The 18,572-nt window shown below is 45.7% G+C and overlaps 2 protein-coding genes across 3 annotated transcripts; one reads left to right on the forward strand and one right to left on the reverse strand.

Annotated features, from left to right (window-relative positions):
• Positions 1-3,237: 3,237 nt before the first annotated feature.
• On the reverse strand, positions 3,238-7,991 carry LOC311444957 (cytochrome P450 2K4-like; the record flags this gene model as incomplete). The annotated part of the gene is made up of 8 exons (XM_084536456.1): positions 7,767-7,991; positions 7,420-7,569; positions 6,860-7,020; positions 5,869-6,042; positions 5,204-5,345; positions 4,448-4,635; positions 3,814-3,955; positions 3,238-3,425 (listed from the first exon to the last, which is right to left on the reverse strand). Exons 1-8 carry the CDS (start codon positions 7,780-7,782, stop codon positions 3,238-3,240), a joined length of 1,161 nt encoding a protein of 386 aa, XP_084392582.1. The 5' UTR covers positions 7,783-7,991.
• Positions 7,992-16,071: 8,080 nt separating this feature from the next.
• On the forward strand, positions 16,072-17,684 carry COX19 (cytochrome c oxidase assembly factor COX19). 2 transcript variants are annotated; one of them, XM_084536478.1, is made up of 4 exons: positions 16,073-16,243; positions 16,397-16,508; positions 17,149-17,262; positions 17,449-17,684. In XM_084536478.1, the coding sequence occupies exons 1-3, from the start codon at positions 16,162-16,164 to the stop codon at positions 17,234-17,236; spliced, it is 282 nt and encodes a 93-aa protein (XP_084392604.1). In that variant the 5' UTR covers positions 16,073-16,161; the 3' UTR covers positions 17,237-17,262; positions 17,449-17,684. The 2 variants fall into 2 exon arrangements, with proteins under 2 accessions (XP_084392603.1, XP_084392604.1); XM_084536477.1 differs by having other exon boundaries at positions 16,072-16,243; positions 17,149-17,684.
• The last annotated feature ends 888 nt before the right edge of the window (positions 17,685-18,572 follow it).

Here is an 18,572-nt window from a genome sequence, read left to right on the forward strand (position 1 = left end):
TGAGAGGCCACATCAGAGCCATCTAGAGCAGCATCCTGCCTCAGACAGCAGCCAGGCACTGGGGGAGCTCCAAGTGAGCACTGTACGATAGTGTATTCCCCAGCCAAAAAAGGTTTTTTTATTTCTGATGTGGCTTTTACCTTGAAGAATGTGGAGTTGCATCCCCCCTCCGGTGTTAAAGTTTGTAAAAGGCAGAAAAACCTATTTCCTTCTACTAGCTTAAATTTATTGCCATTCACTTTAATTTTTCGCTTTGCATCTGCAGATGAGAAAAGGCTAATGGAAGCAGATGACTTGTCCTCTCTGGGACATTGTGTGGCCCTACTCTTCCTGCCTCTCTTCTACATGTCCTCGTTAAGGCAAACAAGCACATCTTCCAAGGCAGTGTGTTTGTGAAGGGTTTTCCTTCTCCATCATTGTTTTCTCTTCACACAATACCATCTCAGCTGCTTGTCTGTCTCCCTGGGACCAATGCAAGAAAAAGCCTTGCATGGCATCTTAAGCATTTTGGAAATCTGAGAGGACTCACTCTCTAATTCACCTGACAATGAGCTCTGAAAATTGCTCCCTTCTTATGTAGTTACCCTGCATCGACATGTGGACTGTGCATTTGTTTTTGATAGCGGATACTTTTGAAGGGGATGACTACTAAAGTATTGGAAAGAGCTGTTCTGTTGTGACCTTACGGAGTTAGAAATTCCCTGATTTTCTGTGAGCTGCCTGTGGCTCGGAGTATTGCTCACCCTTTGCATTGTTAAACATGTTCTGGCCGCGTGTTGCCCAGGGATCCCTGCACTCACCTCCCAAGCGTGGGCGTATTAAAGGTGCTGCAGCCCAGCTTTATCAGTTTGACCCTAAATCTACTTCATCCTGCAACGCCAGATAAATCAACAGCAACAGAACAAAATATTTATTTGTTAAGTAGGAGCTAAGGTCAAGCTTGCAGTAGTTCGACTGCAAATAAAGCAAGAGCAAAATGAATGTAAGCAAGCAGAGCAGCAAAGGCTTTCGTGTTACAGAGCTTGTTAAGCAGACTCCTCGAGATGTATCTGCAAGCTGGAGCTGGCTCCAAGGTACAATGCGAGTGCAACACCAGTGCAATACAGTGCAGGTACCAGTGCAGTACTGGTACAAGGCACAAGGCACAGTATAACTATCAGAGTGCTGTCTTTAGCTGTGAACTAAAGCTACTGGGAAGAATCAGTGTCTTGGCTGAACAAAGAGCACCTGCTTTGTCATCCCTTCATAGTCCGTTCCTCCTTTCTTCCCTTCCATTTGCAGCACGGGTCAGGTTTAGATGACAGTGCCATTCTGTTACAGACTTGCCACAACCACCCCCTTGGTCTCTGTAACTGTCAGGTTCTCCCTTTTCTCTTTTCATCCTAATTTGCCTTTCCTTCTTCCAGAGCAACACAAAAGCATGGCCAGTGACTCACCGCTCCCTAGCCCACATCTGGTTTCCTGCCTCTGTTCTACAAATGAAGCTCCTCTTTGACCAGCACCATCACTCAGATTTCACACCTTCCCTCCCTGCAGGTACAGTTTGTTGTTCCTACACATAATGGCTGCTGCATGAGATAAATCATTAACTGTGCTCATCAAGCAGCTGCTCTGGGAAGGCTGCAGCCCCTGGGATGTCACCAGCTTTCTGGAAACCCCATGCAACAAGTTCATGGAGCAGATGAGAGAATGGGTAATGAGGTCTAACCTGCTTCTTCTTCCAGTTTTACGGTATTACCAGTTTTTCAACATCAGCTTTCAGTGACTACATACAAAATGTTATTACCTTTGTCTGTGGTGCAGGATCTCTGCTGGCAGAGCATGAGCTTTACCAGCTCTTTGTGACATTGGTTCCTACCTAGCACTTTTTGCAAGCACTAAAGTTTTGCTTGCAGTTCATGTTGTGATGGCCCTGATCTTGCTGAGTATTGAGCACAGATAACTTCCATGGCAGCCCATGGCAGTGTTTTTTTGTGCCTATCCCTGGCACAAGGAATGTCTGGAGAGAAAGACAGCTTGAAATGCCAGGGGATGTGTGTTTTGTCAAGAGCTGAAGACAGAGGGTAACGTTTTCAATAGATTTTAAGCCCCATTTTCAGTCAGGTGGAAAACAGTCTTGCCCCTATCCATCCCACCACACCCGATGCATCAGACTGCAAGGTTTGAATCAGGAGCCAGGGCATGATGCTTCACCCTGCAGTCAGAGGAGAGGAGAGGGAGTGATTCAGACCTCATGGCAGCTGAACCACCCGCTGAAGGAGCCTCTCTCTCTCTCTGTGGATGCAGAGAGGAGCTACAGCTCCTGAGGTGCAGGTGAGGAGGGTTGAGGCTCTCTGACAGCCCTCCGATGGGAGCATGGCTGTCCTGCTCCCTGTCTGTCCCTGCACAGCCCTCGCCCTGCCTCAGGCTTGTGTCTGGCTTTAGGTGTGCTGGTTGAGAAACGATTCACTTTCCGTGGCTGCTTGTTTTCTGCCAATTTAGGTGTCTGAGCTGGCCCAGCAAGGGGTCAGGCGTGTGTCAGAGCCAGCACGAGGCAAGGGAGTGGTAGAAATGCCATTCTTAGCAGAAACAGAAAGCTGCTAGATTGGCCCCGTCATAAACAGGCTCTCCAGTATAAAGCACCTAGTGTGATGTGGAATGAGCCCACTTCCCAAACCACTTAGGTGTTTCCTGATAACCGTCCCATGCCTGGCCCTTGGCATCAGCCCATGTTACGCCCAAGTGTCTGGGACGCTGTGATAAAGATAAGGCAGGCTGCGTTGCACAATGGAAGCTCAGTCTGAGTCCAATCTCAATAACCATCCCGGGGAGATTTCCAGATCCATTAAGTGTCTGTTGTCTCCAGCTGGGCCATTGATAATCAGCTCTGCTGTATAGCATGGACTTCGGGCTGAGAAATTCCCCGCGGAGGCTCTCAGCCAAGAGCCTCTGATGGGTTACATCTACAGAGGATGCTCAAAACCATTTCATTCTTCCAAACAGCCCTGAAAACTGCATGTCTGATGTGCTGTTCCAGGAACGGATCATGCTGTTTCTGAGAGCAGTACTCAGGGGTGTCTGAAGGGTTTGCATTATGCAGACACCACAAAAGCTTTTGTAAGGAATCATATGAAGGAGAGACAATAGCAGTGCCCAGTGCCCTTTCCCTAAAACTCATGTACAGACAGCTTTTTTCCCCTGTAACTAGACTTGCTTTCAGGCTCCAAGTGTTCACTACATTAACTCCCTGTTGTTTGATCATTCATAGGGCACAGCACAAACCAGGTGAGGCATGGGATTCAGGGTGAAGCCGACATCAGCAGTGAGATCTAGATCTGACTTGTCCACTCCTGGAGGGGCTTGGAAGACAAATTTGCGGAGCAAGCCTGCGAAGAAGAGGAACAGCTCCATTTTGGCCAGTCCTTCTCCAACACAAGCCCTTCGTCCTGAAAACAACCAGGAGAGAGGTAAATGATAAGCACCGTAACTGTTGGTGTTGACATCTGAGACCTTCTAAACTGGGTGCACAGTCTGTAAGAGCAGGCTGCTGAGGTAGGAGGTTTCTCCTTCCTTCTTTCTGTATATTTGAGGTGCTACTGACCTGGTCTCAAACCACACAGAAGCCTGTAGGTACGTGAGGTCTCTCAGTGACTGGGGGTAAATCAGCGTCTCCCAGATCTTTCAAGGAAGAAGTGGTTACTTAACAGAAATGGTGGACAGAACAAATGACCAGAAATCCCTTATCCTGTGTTCTGTGTCCCGGACTTTCATACTTTCCCGGGGTCGGCGGGAACTGTGCCTAGCCCCAGGTGAGGTACAAATTACCCCTCTCACCTATGGAGAATGGAATAAATGCCTCTCTCCTAATGAAGTTCCCATCAGCATCCAGGAAGTGGGAAGGGTTGAACTGATCTGGGGTTTTCCAGTGCAGCTCATCGTTCAGAGCGGAGGTCAGCAGCGGAATAACCTCTGTACCCTGAAAAGGATCAAAGAGATTCTTGGTAGCTGTTTGAAGCAGAAGTGAGCTGTCTCTTTTCTTTCTCATGGGAAGAATAAGATTGAGCCATGGCAAATAGAACCAGAGGATGCTTCCTGGCCCCACTGTGGTTTTGCCTACTATCAGCAGTTGCTGCTCTCTTTTTGGACCATAAAAGATTTCTATCTTACAGATTCAGAGAGATCTTTCAAGAAATATACTGAAGTACAGAGAGGTTCCACATTTAGCATAAGATATTCCAACCAGTGTGACTTAATTACAGTCTCTCATTATTCTGGATTCAAACAGCTATCACAGACCACAGTCCAGTGCATGTTTATAACAGTTTATAACAGCTGCCCTGGATCCAAGACAAAGGATTACTTCATAGTTAAATCAAGCATCAGGGCGTCTTTAGATTTTTCTTCTTGTCTGCTTTAAATAAAACTGTGAGGAATCTGTGTAGCATAAGCTGCTGGCCCCAAAGCTCACCTTAGGAATCACATAACCTCGGAAATTCACATCGGTTGGTGTTGCTCGTGATACACCCATTGGGACAATATTGGCAAATCTTTGTATTTCATGTATCACTGCATCCGTGTAAGGCATTTTTTTCCTGTCCTCCAACTTAGGCATCTCTCCAGGTTCAATGACGTGGTTCATTTCTTCCTGAATCTTTCCTTGGAGGAAGGAAAGGAGTAAGAAGCTGATATTTCTCCTATGTTGCAACTAGAATAGCCTTCAGTTTGGCCAAGATGAAGAACAGGGAAGACTGTGAGGGGCATTTAGGAAGAGCAGAAAGTGGGACGGGTAAGTCAGGGCATGTTGTCATTCTTTTATCTTTGCTGTTGAACCAAGGGAGCTTGAATGGAGCCACTACAGGACATTACATGCCCGATTCTGATTGCACACCTTTGTTACCCCATAGCCTTCAAAAGAAGCCAGATCAGGATCAGATCCGGAGGAGGCAGGAGACCTTTAGTGACGTAAGCCAATAGCCTGCAGGACAGTAATGCTGGGGGAGCTTTCCTGTGACTGTAGGCTGGCCCTTAGCCTCTCCCACTTGTCTGGGCTGTTTTGTTGCAATCCATTTGAGTAAAATCCCTTTGTAAAGTCAGAGGTTGTTATCTCCCTCGGAGCACTCATAAATAATTACTCTAAACAATACTGAATGAGTTCCACTCCCTTCTATAACCAAAGCCTTAAGCATGCAACAGAATATTGTACAAGAGGACTTTTCAGCCTTACTCTGAATTTCTGGGTATTTCATCATCAGAAGAAGACCCCAGCGCACAGTTGTAGAAGTGGTCTCAGTCCCAGCAGCAAACAGGTCCAGGGTTGAAAACAACAAGCTTTCATTGTGGAACATAGTGTGGGGTTTCTTTGACTCCTTCAAAATAATCAGGTAATAGCCATAAGTTCTACAGCAAGACATACCAGTACATGACTGTGTTGCCACCATTTGTATCTGCATTTTAGCTTTCTGTGATTTCATATGCTCTGGGAAAATAGATGTTTAGTGTTTTAGCATTAGGATGTACACTGTATAGAATTTGTCCTGTTCTGGGTGTGTATCCAGTTCTCAAGTCCAGATACTGGGTCTGTAAGAGCTCAGTTATTGTGATGAAGTTTATCACCATACTGTTCTTGCAGGAAGGTTTGGGATGATCTCCTTGCATGTGCTGTGTGGCAACTTACTTCACCACGTGGGATAATCCTGACAATCGGATCCCCTTAACCAGCAGTTTCAGCAGAGCGATGGAGCGAGTACAGCACTGCTCACTGTGAGTAAGAGCTTTGATGTGTTCTGCCCACTGCAGTTGTTTTTACTCACCTCCAGGCCCTGACAAATGATCAGTCTAATGAGTCAGAACTGAGAACACACAAAAAAACAAGACTTAGCTTTAAAGTACCTGTTGTTGCTTCATCAGAAAGGCATCAACAAAACCTGTTAAGTTATTCTCATTAAACTCTTCTTTGTGCTCTTGGAAGAGCTTCTGGAGGAAAGCGTTCAGCTCATTGATATTTTGTAGCACAGTCTTGGAAGCTCCAAAGAGAAATCCAAGGGATGGGTAGAAATTATATAACTGTGGAGCAACAGAAGTCTGTTAATTGGCATTTTGAACATATACGGGTATCTCAAATCACAGTGTTGGTTCCTTGTCCCATGTCCTGACATTTCATGCCATAACTCCCCTACTTTAACTTGTACTGTCCAAGCAGCTACAAATCGCTGCAGAAATAGTGTGCTCTTTTTGTTCTATGTCTGTATAAGTCCTTGCCGTGACTTCTGGGAGACTTAGCTTAGCCACAGCACCATGCTAACACAGCTACACCATTCCTAAGAGCAGCACTGAGCACAGCTCTGTGGTATGCCATGTGGACGTACTGGCTGTCTGGAAGGGGGGTCTCACCTCCATCCTCCCATGAGAGGTGTGTACTTCTTCAAGGAGACCACTAGCTGACCTAGCAAGCAATTTAGCAAATGTCCTCTGCTTGCAGCTTGTATTAGCTGTTAGCTTGCTAAGATTGGGTTTCAGTGGCCAAAACAAAAGAGAAAGAAGTTTGTCCAAATTGTTTCAGTTTCAGAGGCAGAGTTGAGAAGGCATTTCAGGGCCGATCTCTGATATGGGAGACGTATTGTGCTTCTGCTCTTCAAAGAGGGTAAAATAGTTCCTTTAATAAAGACTATTTTTATTTCTCTTACTAATAAGCTGCAAAGACAAAGCCCAGGTGTGTGGGAACCTGTGTATTGGAGGTACAGGTCCACAGATGTGTTCAGTACAGGCTGGCTGGTTGGTAATGTTCTTGTTCTTGCCCCAAGAAACAAGACTTGGGAGGCCATGAGTACAAACACAATGGAATATCCCCTCAAAAAGCTAAAACTTAAAATCAAGCCCTTACCAGCACCATCGGGGAGCCCAACAGCTTGGTATTCTCATTTAACAGCTTCAGCAAAGTTAGAAATGCAGGATCATCATACTCAAACCTCTCTCCAAACAATATAGAGCAGATGACGTTGGATACAGCGTTGTTGAGTATCATCTTCGTGTCAAATGGTTTCCCTGTATTTCAAGTAGTGCAAACAAATGGCAATGTGATTATGCCCATTGCAATGCAGGAGTATGCTGCTGGGGTAGGGGTGAACAGGCTCTGTTTGGACATGGACATGGTCAGACAGTGCAATGTAAAATGCCACATTCAATGAATAGGAAGAGAAGCAGAGGCTCAGTTGGGTTTCTGTGGAAATGTAGTCCCAAGCTCCACAAAAACACTCATTCACCACCCAGAATGCATGGCAGGGAACTCAGCTTCAATGTTTTAAGGCCTCAGTTTAATAACCTACTTAAGCATATGCTGAACTTTAACCATGAGATACCATTGGCTCAAAGTTTAACTTTCATTAATCTTTATTGTTCTGCTAGACATGTGTTCTGTTTCTGGATGAAATTCTTGATACTCACCTTGATATGATTCAAAATATTTAACAAGAGAATTTAGTTCCTCAAGGATTCGGACCTCAATTGTTCTCCTTCCCATCCCAAAATCTCTCAGTGTGGACAAGGTGAATCTTCTCATAACTTTCCACAGCTCTCCATGGCTGAATGCTATGCCTAAAATAAAGGTGCAAAATCCTTAGGCTATCTGTGGTTAGTAAATGTTTGTAAGGCCTTATTACACGCTGGTACCAAAGCTGCTCAATACATGGCTACGTAGACAAAAGGCAATCATCAGAAGATGACGTTCTCTGCTGTGAGAATATAATGAACATAGTCAAGCTACGAAACTAACCATCCAAAAGGTCGCTTACCATTTCCTTGTGTCATTTTCCTAAATATGGGTATTTCAGCTCTCTCTCCAAATTCGTCAGCATGATTTAAAAGGGCATCCTTGATGGTTTCATATCCAGCCAGTACCACAGCTTTCCTTGGTCCAAAATGCACAGTGAAGACATTGCCATATGTCCTGGAGAGCTGACGAGGTGAATAAATATGTTCATTCAGAACCAGACCTGGACCCAAACGCTAGCAGCAGCCACCCTAGCCAGCTTCCAGCCCGCAAAGACCCTCCCAGCCCTGCCTCGAGTCTCCAGGTGCTGCCGTAGTGCAGCTAATGAGCAACAACTATCACTTGTCAGCATCTCTGCTTGCACTCTGTTTGCACAACAAGGTGTTTGCTATCACTGCTCCTATCAGTTGAGCAGTCAATAAAATGCCATTGCATTCCTGTGGTGTTCTGCAGGAACAAGCCAGCATGGTGATACCACTGTTCAGGGGCTGGTTAGCAAATGCTGCGGCAGGCCTGTTTATTTTAATATCACTGATCTGAGGCAAGAGGGTACGCACACAGCTTTGGGGCAGTAGCCAGAAACACTAGAAAAACAAAGCTAGACAATAAGTCTTTCTTTCAGGACAGCACTTGTTCCTAATTATTGCAAGGTGGGTAGTGTTGGAGTCATAGCAAAATTATTTGCTGGCCACCAGAAACTTGAATACAACCAGGAAGCATACCCTTGGAGATAATGTCACAGGAGCACTAGCCTTTTATAGGAAATTAAATATGAGTCATCTGTCACACAGAAGGGTGGCTTTGACAATCTAATAATTCACTCGGTATTTTAGACTTGGTTTGAACACACTGAGAGCCATCCGCTCCAAATGTCTTCGTGTTTCCGACGTGCCTGAGTTACCATTTGCTATGCATTAGATACCTACCGAAAATTGAATTTCAGATTAGAAGCAGCTCCTGTTATTACACCAGACAAATTGAATTTGTTTTCATCAAGCAGTTGTTTGACGGCTTGGGAGATAACATTAGCACTGGTTCTTGCCTCCCTGGCAGCGAACAGAGCGTGCGGCAGGTCTGGGGGTAGGGCATCACAGCCGCTTCCTGGCCTGCCTTTGGTCATTTCTTTACATTAGTACTTCCTGGCATCAGCCCTGGTTCTTCTCAGCAGCACAAGGATTGGATATGGCACGCCTGGAAGCCTAAAGGAAGCTGCCCGGCAGCTTAGGGGGAGTGAGCCTGGTGCCTTCAAGAGACATCTGTATCATAAATTCCCCAGTGCCACCAAAAATAGCTGCCTTTCCTTAGGGGCCCCCACAAGCACATCTACGGTTTTCGAATTGCCCCAGAATTGGCCCTGACTCCCTGTGGGAACACAGCAGATGCTTTCTGAAACAAGCACTGCAGCTGGCCTTAAAATATGTAGGTATTTTTTTCTCGTTTAGAAATAAAATTATCCATGGAGCTGCATAAGAAAAAGCAATCTGTTTACCTAGACATACAAAAGCATCAACTCTTAAATAACCCTGGCCAGTGTGCGTGCAGGGGAGGGGTTGGGAGGCAGAGCTGAGCTTTGCATTGCAGGGATGTATCTGGCTTGGAAAATAAATGTGCACATGACCCTGCTTCTTTTGCTGCAGGGATGACATCCTTCCTTCCTTCCTGAAGAGAGGAGGGAGAGGTCAGTCTGCAGGGAGCAGTGTTGGTATTAAGTGGCCCTGATCTGTCAGCAGGCTGGCCCAGCTCGTGCCTTCTGCCTGCAGCCTCCCAAGGGCTGGAGACACCAATGAGACGGAGCTGATGGCAAGGGGTGAGGCCCACGTTTGTGTGTGCGTATAGGAAGAAGCATGGCTAAGATGTACATATAAAAATGCATGTGTGTATACTTCTGTAGGTAATGTTTCATGCCACCAGCCTGCCTAATACACCAAATATCTCATTTCTGCCCACCATACAACACAAACTCATCTCAATTTCCCCAGCTGCGTTTCTCACTTTGGGAATTGCACGTTTCCCTGCTGCCTGCTTGCTCACACCCTACCTCTGTCAGCGACTGGAACGGCTTTTTCAGGTCCACCACGTTCAAGTTTCCGATCAGAGGAAGAGGTCGCGGCCCAGGAGGCAAGTTGCAAACCGTCTTCTTCAAGCTGGTCAGAAAGTAAAGGAGAGTGACCAGCCCTGCTGCCAAATAGAGCAGCGAGCTAGCACCCATGCATTGCAGCAGACTCATTATGGCCATGTCTAGGTCAAAATGTAGGTAGGAGCATCTTGGGGCTTCCTTTATAGCCCTTCTGTCATCGCCTGAACACACCTAGTGGGGAAGTGGCTTTACTCTGAGAAAAGGGCTCTCGTGTCTTGTTTACGTCCATTCAGACCACATGTACTCTTTTCTTGCCAAAAAAGCGCCCTATTTTATTGAGAAGCATGGATTATATTAATCTGGAGCTCCTATTTCATCCACAACACCAGGGCAAGGTGTTTGTTTTCCAGTGTTACGGGCATGTTGTAGTCAATGTGACTGCTGGGGCAGAATGAAGGGACAGGACCTGTGCTGGATTCCCCCACGGCTGCCATGGTGCCATGTCACAGGACCCAGCCGGGGCACTGGCAAGGCACTGGAAGAAGCAGGACGCAGGAGGAAAAGCCCTCGGTATTGCCTGGAGTGGTGCCGGCAAGGCATTCCCTGGAGAAGACAAGACTGACCAAGGAGGAGATGAAATGAAGCTGACATGAAGATGGGCTGATTCCAGGCCTGGTCAGCTTACAGCTCTGCTGCTCTCTGCTTTTCTGCCACTCCAGTAAAAACACCTGCTTGAGCAACCCAATGTCTTCATTGCAGACATTGTTATTGTCCTGCAAGTCCTCTGCTGACAATTCCAAAATGCCCCTGAAACTACCTCAGTCGCTGTTCGTGTGCTTGGATGTCCATCTTCATCTAGTTTGGTGACGACTCCTTCCCAGCTGTCCTGCCTTTTTATGAGCATATACATGCAATGCTTTAGGAGAGACCATCCCCTTCAGACAATGCTAGGTTGGGAAAGAGAGCCTGAACCTTTGTAAGCCAAGGGGAGCCAGGATGAGGCTCTGCAGCAGGCTGGGCAGAAGGAGGCTGCCTGGGCAGCTGTTGCAGAGCGGGTGCCAGCCAGGAGGAGCACGAAGCAGCAGCTTTGGCACTCCAGGGGCACTGAGTCATTCAGACTCCATGCCAGGGCAGGGTCTGCAAGAGCAAGCATGCCTGGCTTGCCAAGACAGCTCGCCGAGAGCCACCCGCACCCTTTGCATCTTTGGGGGATGTCAGCAAAGCAGAGGTGGTGCTGAACAGGAGGCCGCAGTTTTAAATAGTGGCTCAGGGGGAAGGAGCCAATTTGATGCTCCATCACAGATTCTCTGGTGGGGATATTCTGCTCCCCAGTTGTGTATTCTGTCGGATTACTGGGCCGTGCTGCTGCTCAACCCTTTAGAAACCTTTAGTTTTAATAATGCTTTTGCTAGAATCCTCCAAGGCTCTTGGGTGCAGGCTCCACTGATGGAAAAATGATAATTATTTATTAATAATAATAAAAGTACATTAGCTGAAGGCAAGAAGAATCAGTAAACTCTAACTAGATTTACATGAAAAAGGTGCCTGCATGTCTGCTTGTTCTCCACAGCTAGTTATCAGGGGTGGAGGAAGGCTTTCTCACAGGGGGACCTACCCTGGGCAGAAGAGATCTAGGCAGAGCGGGCAAAGAAAGGAGAAGGGATGATCAGGTCCTTCTCAAGTCTGCTGCACAAATACAAAGGTCTTGGTCTATGCCCTCTTCTCCCAGACGTTTCCAAGAACACCCAGTTCTGCCAGACTCCTCTCAGCAAATGGTGTGACCACTGGGGGACTCTTCACACTTTGTAAGATACAGCGAGTGAGGAAAAAACCCTACGTGGGTACAGTTGGGTACCAATTAAGGGAGTTTACCATTTACTGTTTACATACAGCTACCATTGCTCTGCTGGAGTAGAAGTGGCTACTGGTATCGAAAGGCGAACCTTCTGAAGGGCTTTCAAACCACTTAAAGCTCAGGTTGTACCTGGTGATAAGAGACGGTGACATCCTTTCTCAAGAAATGTGGCCATGAATTTGCAGCAGGCTGAACTGATGCATGCACTGCGGTAAATAATGGATGAGTTCTCCGTGGAGAGGCATCATGGCAGTTTTAAAATACCACTAATGCCATTTCCTCACCTCCATCTCTCTTCCTCACAGACCTCGGCTTCCAGTATGCAATCCTGAGCACAGCCAACTGCGTTGTTGGCTTGTGGGTGAGGCACCCCATGCAGGATTGGGGAGTAAACTCCACTCCCTGCCCACCCACATCTTTGTCTTTCCACCAGCACAATCTTCAGGTGAGCAGACTTTATGGGCATAGCTCAGGGAAATAATCGGTTCTTCCTGAAAAAGGAGCCTGTACATTAAACAGCCACACTCATCTGTGTGTTCATCTGGAATCAATCTGGATACAATCTTCTAATGGGACACAGGTTAACAATGCTACAGTAACAGTTGGATAAAAAGCAGAGAAAGAGCTATTATAAAGCCATAATTCAGTCAATGAGTTCTGATAACATAATAAACCATGAGAGTGAACACCAAGGGCTTGTATGCCTTGCAAGTCCCTACAGCAGATTTATAACCACGAGAGATGCCTATCAGCCCATGCATTGTTATCAGGGATATATAAAGCATGAGCACACCCTATTAAACATTAACAGTTTTAAAGACTCAGATGTGTTAAAACTCAGGCTGCTCCTTGCCAAGGGACTTCACTCACCTTGACAATGATAGTGCAAAAAAAAAAAATCAAAAGCCATAGACTTTGACCCGCTTCATTTTTTTTTCATAATTATTGCAGTATTTTATTGGATTCCACCTGCTTCTTCCCATCCTGCAAATCAGTACTTCTGTAGGATCACAACAGGATAGTGATACGTGTTTGCTATGGCCATTTTGATACAAATCACTTGTACTGGATTTCTTTTAATTTCTTCTAGAGCCAGTGCCTCAGCATTTACTTTTGGGGCCCCTGTCTTGAAGCAGATAGAGATGTGGATTTAGATATACCAGAATTGCAACTAGCAACATAAGAAGAAGTTTGCTTTGGCTTTCAGCACCATGTTTCTGTTTCTGCCACGTTCCCCTCTGTGCTTTGGCTCAATCATTACAGAAAACGATCTATCATTCTGTACATCTTTGCAGAGCACATAGCATATTAAGGCCCTGACCTTACTGGCATGAAACCGATTTCCCTCTAAGTGCAAAACAATAACGTTTCATTAGTCATCCATAACAGAAATCCCCATTCCCCAGACTACTCTGGCAATATTCTGCATTTTTGCTTGTCTAGGAACCTGAATTAAAAGGGAGAAAAATGGTTTACAACAGCCTGTGGCAGTGATGTAGCAAGAGATTTTATGTAAGAGCTGGCGGCGAGCTCACGGCGCGAGGGTGAGGCGCAGCAGCGAGTGCTCCTGGAAGGATGTTTCTCTGAGGTGTGTTCTGTGCCGGGGCTGGGAACAGCCGTCTCAAGGGCACAAATTCCAGCGCCTGAATGTGCTTGGTCTTGTTCAACTGATTCATTTCTTACAGCTATCCCAAGTCGAGCAACAAAATTGCCTACTGCTTTACTCAGAGGCTTTTACAGCTTGTGGATAAATTATTTTCCAATTAACTATGTGTTAATTTGGCTCTGTAGGCTCTTAAAAGATGTAGCAAGGTGAGGAGGAGAAAACAAATGAAGACCCAGACTTAGTACTGCTCACTACAAGGAAAAGGGATTCTGATTTCTGCTCTGGCGTAGTACTTCTAGGTGGTCTTCCAAAAGTAATGTGAAGTCGGTAGAAAACCCATCTGAAGGTGTATTCGTAGAGATGACAGATAAGCACCAATAGTGCTAAAAGTTTTCAGTGTGTTCTGACAACACTGTAAAAGAGCAGTTTTTTTAAATGTTACTTTAATGCGTAATTAATGACTAACAGCTCTGATTCAAGCAAAGGATTATTTTTTTTAATCAAACTTTTAAACCAATGTGTTTTGTATCTATCAAGCTGTGCAACTGGGAAGTCCAAGATTTCTCCTAGTTCAGGGAGTCGCAAATTCTGAACCTTCTAATTTTATTTTCGGAAAAGGCTCAGGACTAGAGATACTGTAAAATACTCAAGGCTTTAAAAATTGTCTGATCTCTCCTGTACAGTGGGCAACTTTTTACTGCACCAGCTATTTCAGATTTCCCCAGTACCGTGAAAGTCTCTCGCTTCTTTGAAAGACAATGTGTGAAAAGCATTTAATTCCTGTTAGTGACACTGCTCTTCTTGGCACCAAATTCTTTTGGAACTGGTTGGCTTAATCTGCAAATGAGATTTTTTTTCTTAACAAGGATTATCTAATGGAGGTTTCATTTGATCTCCTTGGGAAAAAAATACACACTAAACTGCTGAAGCACTTGTATTAGATTCTAAGACACACTGTGCCTTTAAAGGAAATTCTAGAAGATACAACTGACATTTGCAGTAAAAATGTTAAGTAATCATAACCAAATACCTGCCGCTATACCTGACCTGAATTTAGGTAACTACAAAACTTAACACTCCAAAGAACGACACTGTGTTAATTAATAGGTGATCAAAACATTTTGATGTAATATAATACAGCAAACTGATACAGCCTCTGCATAGATTTGTCTCTGTTAGGGAATAAGTCCATTGTGGGATCCCAGCATATCTTTTGCTTTGATTTCTTCCTCCATCACACAGGCAATCAAGCAGTAAAACATTGTGCCAGAAACTAAGGAAGATAATTGGGGCAATTTGATAAAATCGAATGCCTTGGCACTTCCATTAAAGTTGTTAAGATAAACCAAAGGTGCTTCTCTACTGCTCAGCCATCTGAGATCTGAGAGTTTGTTGCATGTCTTTATGAAGGAGGAGTATCTCCTTTTTACTGTTAACTGTTATAATGAAGTCAAGTGGAAAAGTGCTATTTACCATATAATAAAAAACATCTATTGTTCATAGGCCTGAAAACCCAATAATAAATAAAACCTCACATTTCAGGCTGTGTAAACCAGTTGCTTATGTAATAGAACAAGGTGTAATTTTCCATTTACAATTTCAAATACTGTAATAAGAAAGCAATCAAAGCATAAACAAACAGCACTTTAAATGGTGCTGCAGGTAATATTTCCATAGTGGTTGTCCCTTACATTTGCAGCTGTTTCTTTTTTTTTCCCCTAGCTTCACATTATTTCTACTTATCTCAGTCATTTAATTAAAAGAAAATCAACTTTAAAATGATGAAAGACCATCTTAAACCAATTGCAGCTACAGGCAAAGAAGAAAAAAGACTGCAACAGCATAATCCACAGTTAATACTCAGGTGGTTTAAATTAACACCATTTCTCATTCTCCTTTCAGGATGAGATCTGAGGAGTTTCAGAGAGCATGCTGTAGACCTATGGGCAAAACAGTGTTTTCCTTGGTTATCTTGTGAACACCTGCAAGTTTGCATCTGCAGATGACCACCTGTTTTTACTGGCCTCGTCATGGTAAGCTGCCTGCCTGCCCCTTGCCAGTAGGAGGCGTAAAATAACGTAGTGCTGCCCATGAGGTTTTTGCTGGGCTACCCTTACTCGGGTCATTAACTGTGAGGATTAATGAGGGATCAGCAGGCCCATTGCTGCTGGTTGAAGCTTGCATCACTGCAGCGGGACAGGATGGCTCTTTTGAAATTCTGCTGAATTGAAGAAAAGCTTACACAGCCTCAGCCCGATGTGTGGATCCCGAGGCTCTGGGCTCACCCCACCAGCAATAGGGGGTCCTGAAAAGGGAATTTTGCATGGCCGTGGTGTGTGAGGCACATCCCACCTGGGGTCCTGTCTCAGCCAGACCTAGCCGAGGCGGCTCATAGGTGAGAGCAGGGGTACTGGTTCCCCCATAAACACATCTGCTGATGCTGGTCTCAGCGTTTTGCTCTTTTCCCATTTGTTTACAAATGCACAAACGCATTTTAAGAGAAACCATCCCCACCCTCCACCCTCTGTAGGCAGCTTCCCCATAACCAGCACTCCCACCCTCCCCATCTGTGGGCAAATCATGACACCAACAACGCCTTTAGGAGAACAAAACGCTTTATTCCACTGAGCTGCGTCAGGCCCCGGTCGCAGGGAGCACCTCCGGCCTTCCCTCCCCTCCCTATGGGGGGAGCAGCCAACATGGCGGCGGCGGCACGCTCTCCATGACGACCGCGCGGTTGCCATGGCGATGCCGTTTCCATAGCAACGGGGGGCCCGCCCTCGGCGGTCACGTGGTGCGCTCGATGCGCTCGGCGATCCCCGGCGGCGCAGGCCCGGCCCGCTCCCGGTTCTTGTCCCCGTCCCCGTCCCGCTCGCACCATGTCCACCGCCATGAACTTCGGGGCCAAGAACTTCAAGCCTCGCCCCCCGGACAAAGGCGCCTTCCCCCTGGACCATTTCGGTGCGGTTGGGCAGGCCCGCCCTCCCCGCGCGGCCTAGCCGGGGGCCTCAGGCCTACTCCCCCCCCCCCCCCCCCCCGCGGCCTAGCGCCGGGCCTCGGGCCTGGCCCCGCCGCCCCGGGCCCGCAGTGAGCGCGGCCGCGGCTGTGTTGCAGGGGAGTGCAGCGCCTCCAAGGAGCGCTTCATGGAGTGCCTGCGCCGCAACGACTTCCAGAGCGGCGCCTGCCGAGAGCTCTCCATGGCCTACCTGCAGTGCCGCATGGAGAGGCAAGTACCGGGGGGCTCCCCCTTCCCCCCGGCCCCTCCGCGGCGCCCTTTGGTTTTTGTAGGGGTGTCGCCGTTCTGGCATTGATGTGCAGTGGGTTCTGCCCTGTGGTGAGGCTGGGCACACCCTGCGGGAAACGGACGGGGTGTTGTTAAGGGTGCTGAGATACCTGGGCGCTCCCATGTGTTATATGGTCAGCGGTGAGGCTGCGTATCCAAACAGTGGGAAGAGCACAGCAGCAAAGTGTAACAGCACCACCGATGTTGTAAACCACGTTCACTTAAAAATGCAGTAAATGATACAAGTAGAATCTTAGTAAGCTCTTACGCAGTCTGTTAATTAAGTTAACCAAAAGTCAGGTCAGCCTCTGAGAAAACTTTCATTATCTAGTAACAGAAGACAACAACACACACATTATAACAGCAGTTTTCCAGTTGTGTGTGTGAGAGTATATTTTTTTTATGCGTTAATATTGCTTTCTCCAAACTGAAGTTCCCGAGGCTTTGCCAAGTGACAGTCACTCTACAGATGTCTTGGGTTTCTTTACAGGAAATAACATTAAGTAAAATAGAAGATGCTGTTATTTTCCTTGTTATAGACTATGTTCTGCAAAACGTTTTTGTTTTGTTGTTTTTAACTTAGGCAACTTATGGCTAATGAACCACTGGAAAAATTGGGATTTAAAGATCTGATAGATGAGAAACCAGAAGCAAAACCTCAGAAGTCGTAACGAAGGAAGACGACTTTGCTCTTCGTGTATGGAAAGCACAACTCTTATGTAGTACATATTGTACTTCTGTGCGTATTGCGATTGGAAGTGTTTCGTGACGGAACCTTTCTTCCAAAATATTTCCTAAAATAACACTTTGCTTGCTTCAGAAAGGACTGCCTTTGTGTACTTTCCTGAAGTATTTCTTAGCCTTTTTCTTTTAAATTCTCTAGCCTACTCTTGAAGATCCATGAGAACTTTACCTGGGAGAAAACAACTGTTGCCTGAAGTGTTCTCCATGCCTTTGCAAAAACAGTAAACTCTTGCTTTTAAAAAACAAAAGCAAACGAACAACCCCCCCCCACTTTTATTGTGTAGATCTTGAACTGTATTCTTACGTGTGGTATTACTAATATGCTCACAGCAATTACTTGTCAGGTGGAAATAAAGCTGTTGCGTTACTTGCAAATTGCTTTTTATTAAATACTGGAATTGATTCCTACCTTTAGGGTGATCTTCTCACACAGCTATAGAAAATACTTGGATTTGGTTTTTGTGGGTCTTTTTTTTTTTTTTTTCAATCTTCTTACCTTTGTTGTTGTTGGGAGATTATTTGTAATTCCAGACACCAGTCTGTAGTTGCCAGTAGTGATTCTGCTTTTATTTGCTGTGCTAACAATGTTCACCTAACTTTACTTCATCACTTAACCAGCAGGCTTTCATTATGTGCATCTTCATTTCTTCACTTAGAGCTGCCATATGTGCTTTCACATCCTTATGGTGATCAGCGTGGAGATGGCAATGACACTTATTAGTCTTCAGCGTAAACGTGAGTTGCACTTATAAGTGTGGCTGGACCTTTTCTTTTAAAAATGTGTTATGTCAAAAACGAACAAAAACCCTTCAATAGATCGAAGCTATTTATCTAGAAAATACAGTATCTTGTTCCATAACACATAGGTGCAGCCCTTACTTTGAGAATGTGATGCACCAGCCTATATGGTAGACTTCAAACCACGTCTGAGTATGGCTTTGAGATCCCTTGCAGGTGTTTGTATGACTTACCATCAATTATCAGAGCTAATGCGATTTGTAATGCAAGTGAGTCTTTCTTAATTGATATGAGTTCAGGCCAAAATAACTCGGCCAGTTAGCCCCCCTAGAAATGCGTTCTAAGCAGTCAGTAGCTTCACAAATCTTTAAGATGTATTTTCATTGTCTTTCCAGACCACACCCTTTTTGTTTGTTTTAAATCCATCGAATCATTTCTTTCTGTACCTTGCTCTCCAACAGCAAGGTTTAGGGGCAGATAGGGACGCACACGGTTTGCCAAGGCAGTTCTACGCTCTCCTTTATT

The sequence above is a fragment of the Aythya ferina genome (genome assembly GCF_964211825.1).
Source record: "Aythya ferina genome assembly, chromosome: 15".
Classification (NCBI taxonomy): Eukaryota; Metazoa; Chordata; class Aves; order Anseriformes; family Anatidae; genus Aythya; species Aythya ferina.

Excerpts from the sequence above, each read along its gene's own strand:
- COX19 (XM_084536477.1), top strand. The coding sequence starts at position 16,162 with ATGTCCACCGCCATGAACTTCGGGGCCAAGAACTTCAAGCCTCGCCCC. Across the intron at positions 16,244-16,396 it reads CTTCCCCCTGGACCATTTCG|GGGAGTGCAGCGCCTCCAAG; the intron begins GTGCGGTTGGGC and ends GCTGTGTTGCAG. Across the intron at positions 16,509-17,148 it reads CTGCAGTGCCGCATGGAGAG|GCAACTTATGGCTAATGAAC; the intron begins GCAAGTACCGGG and ends TTTTTAACTTAG.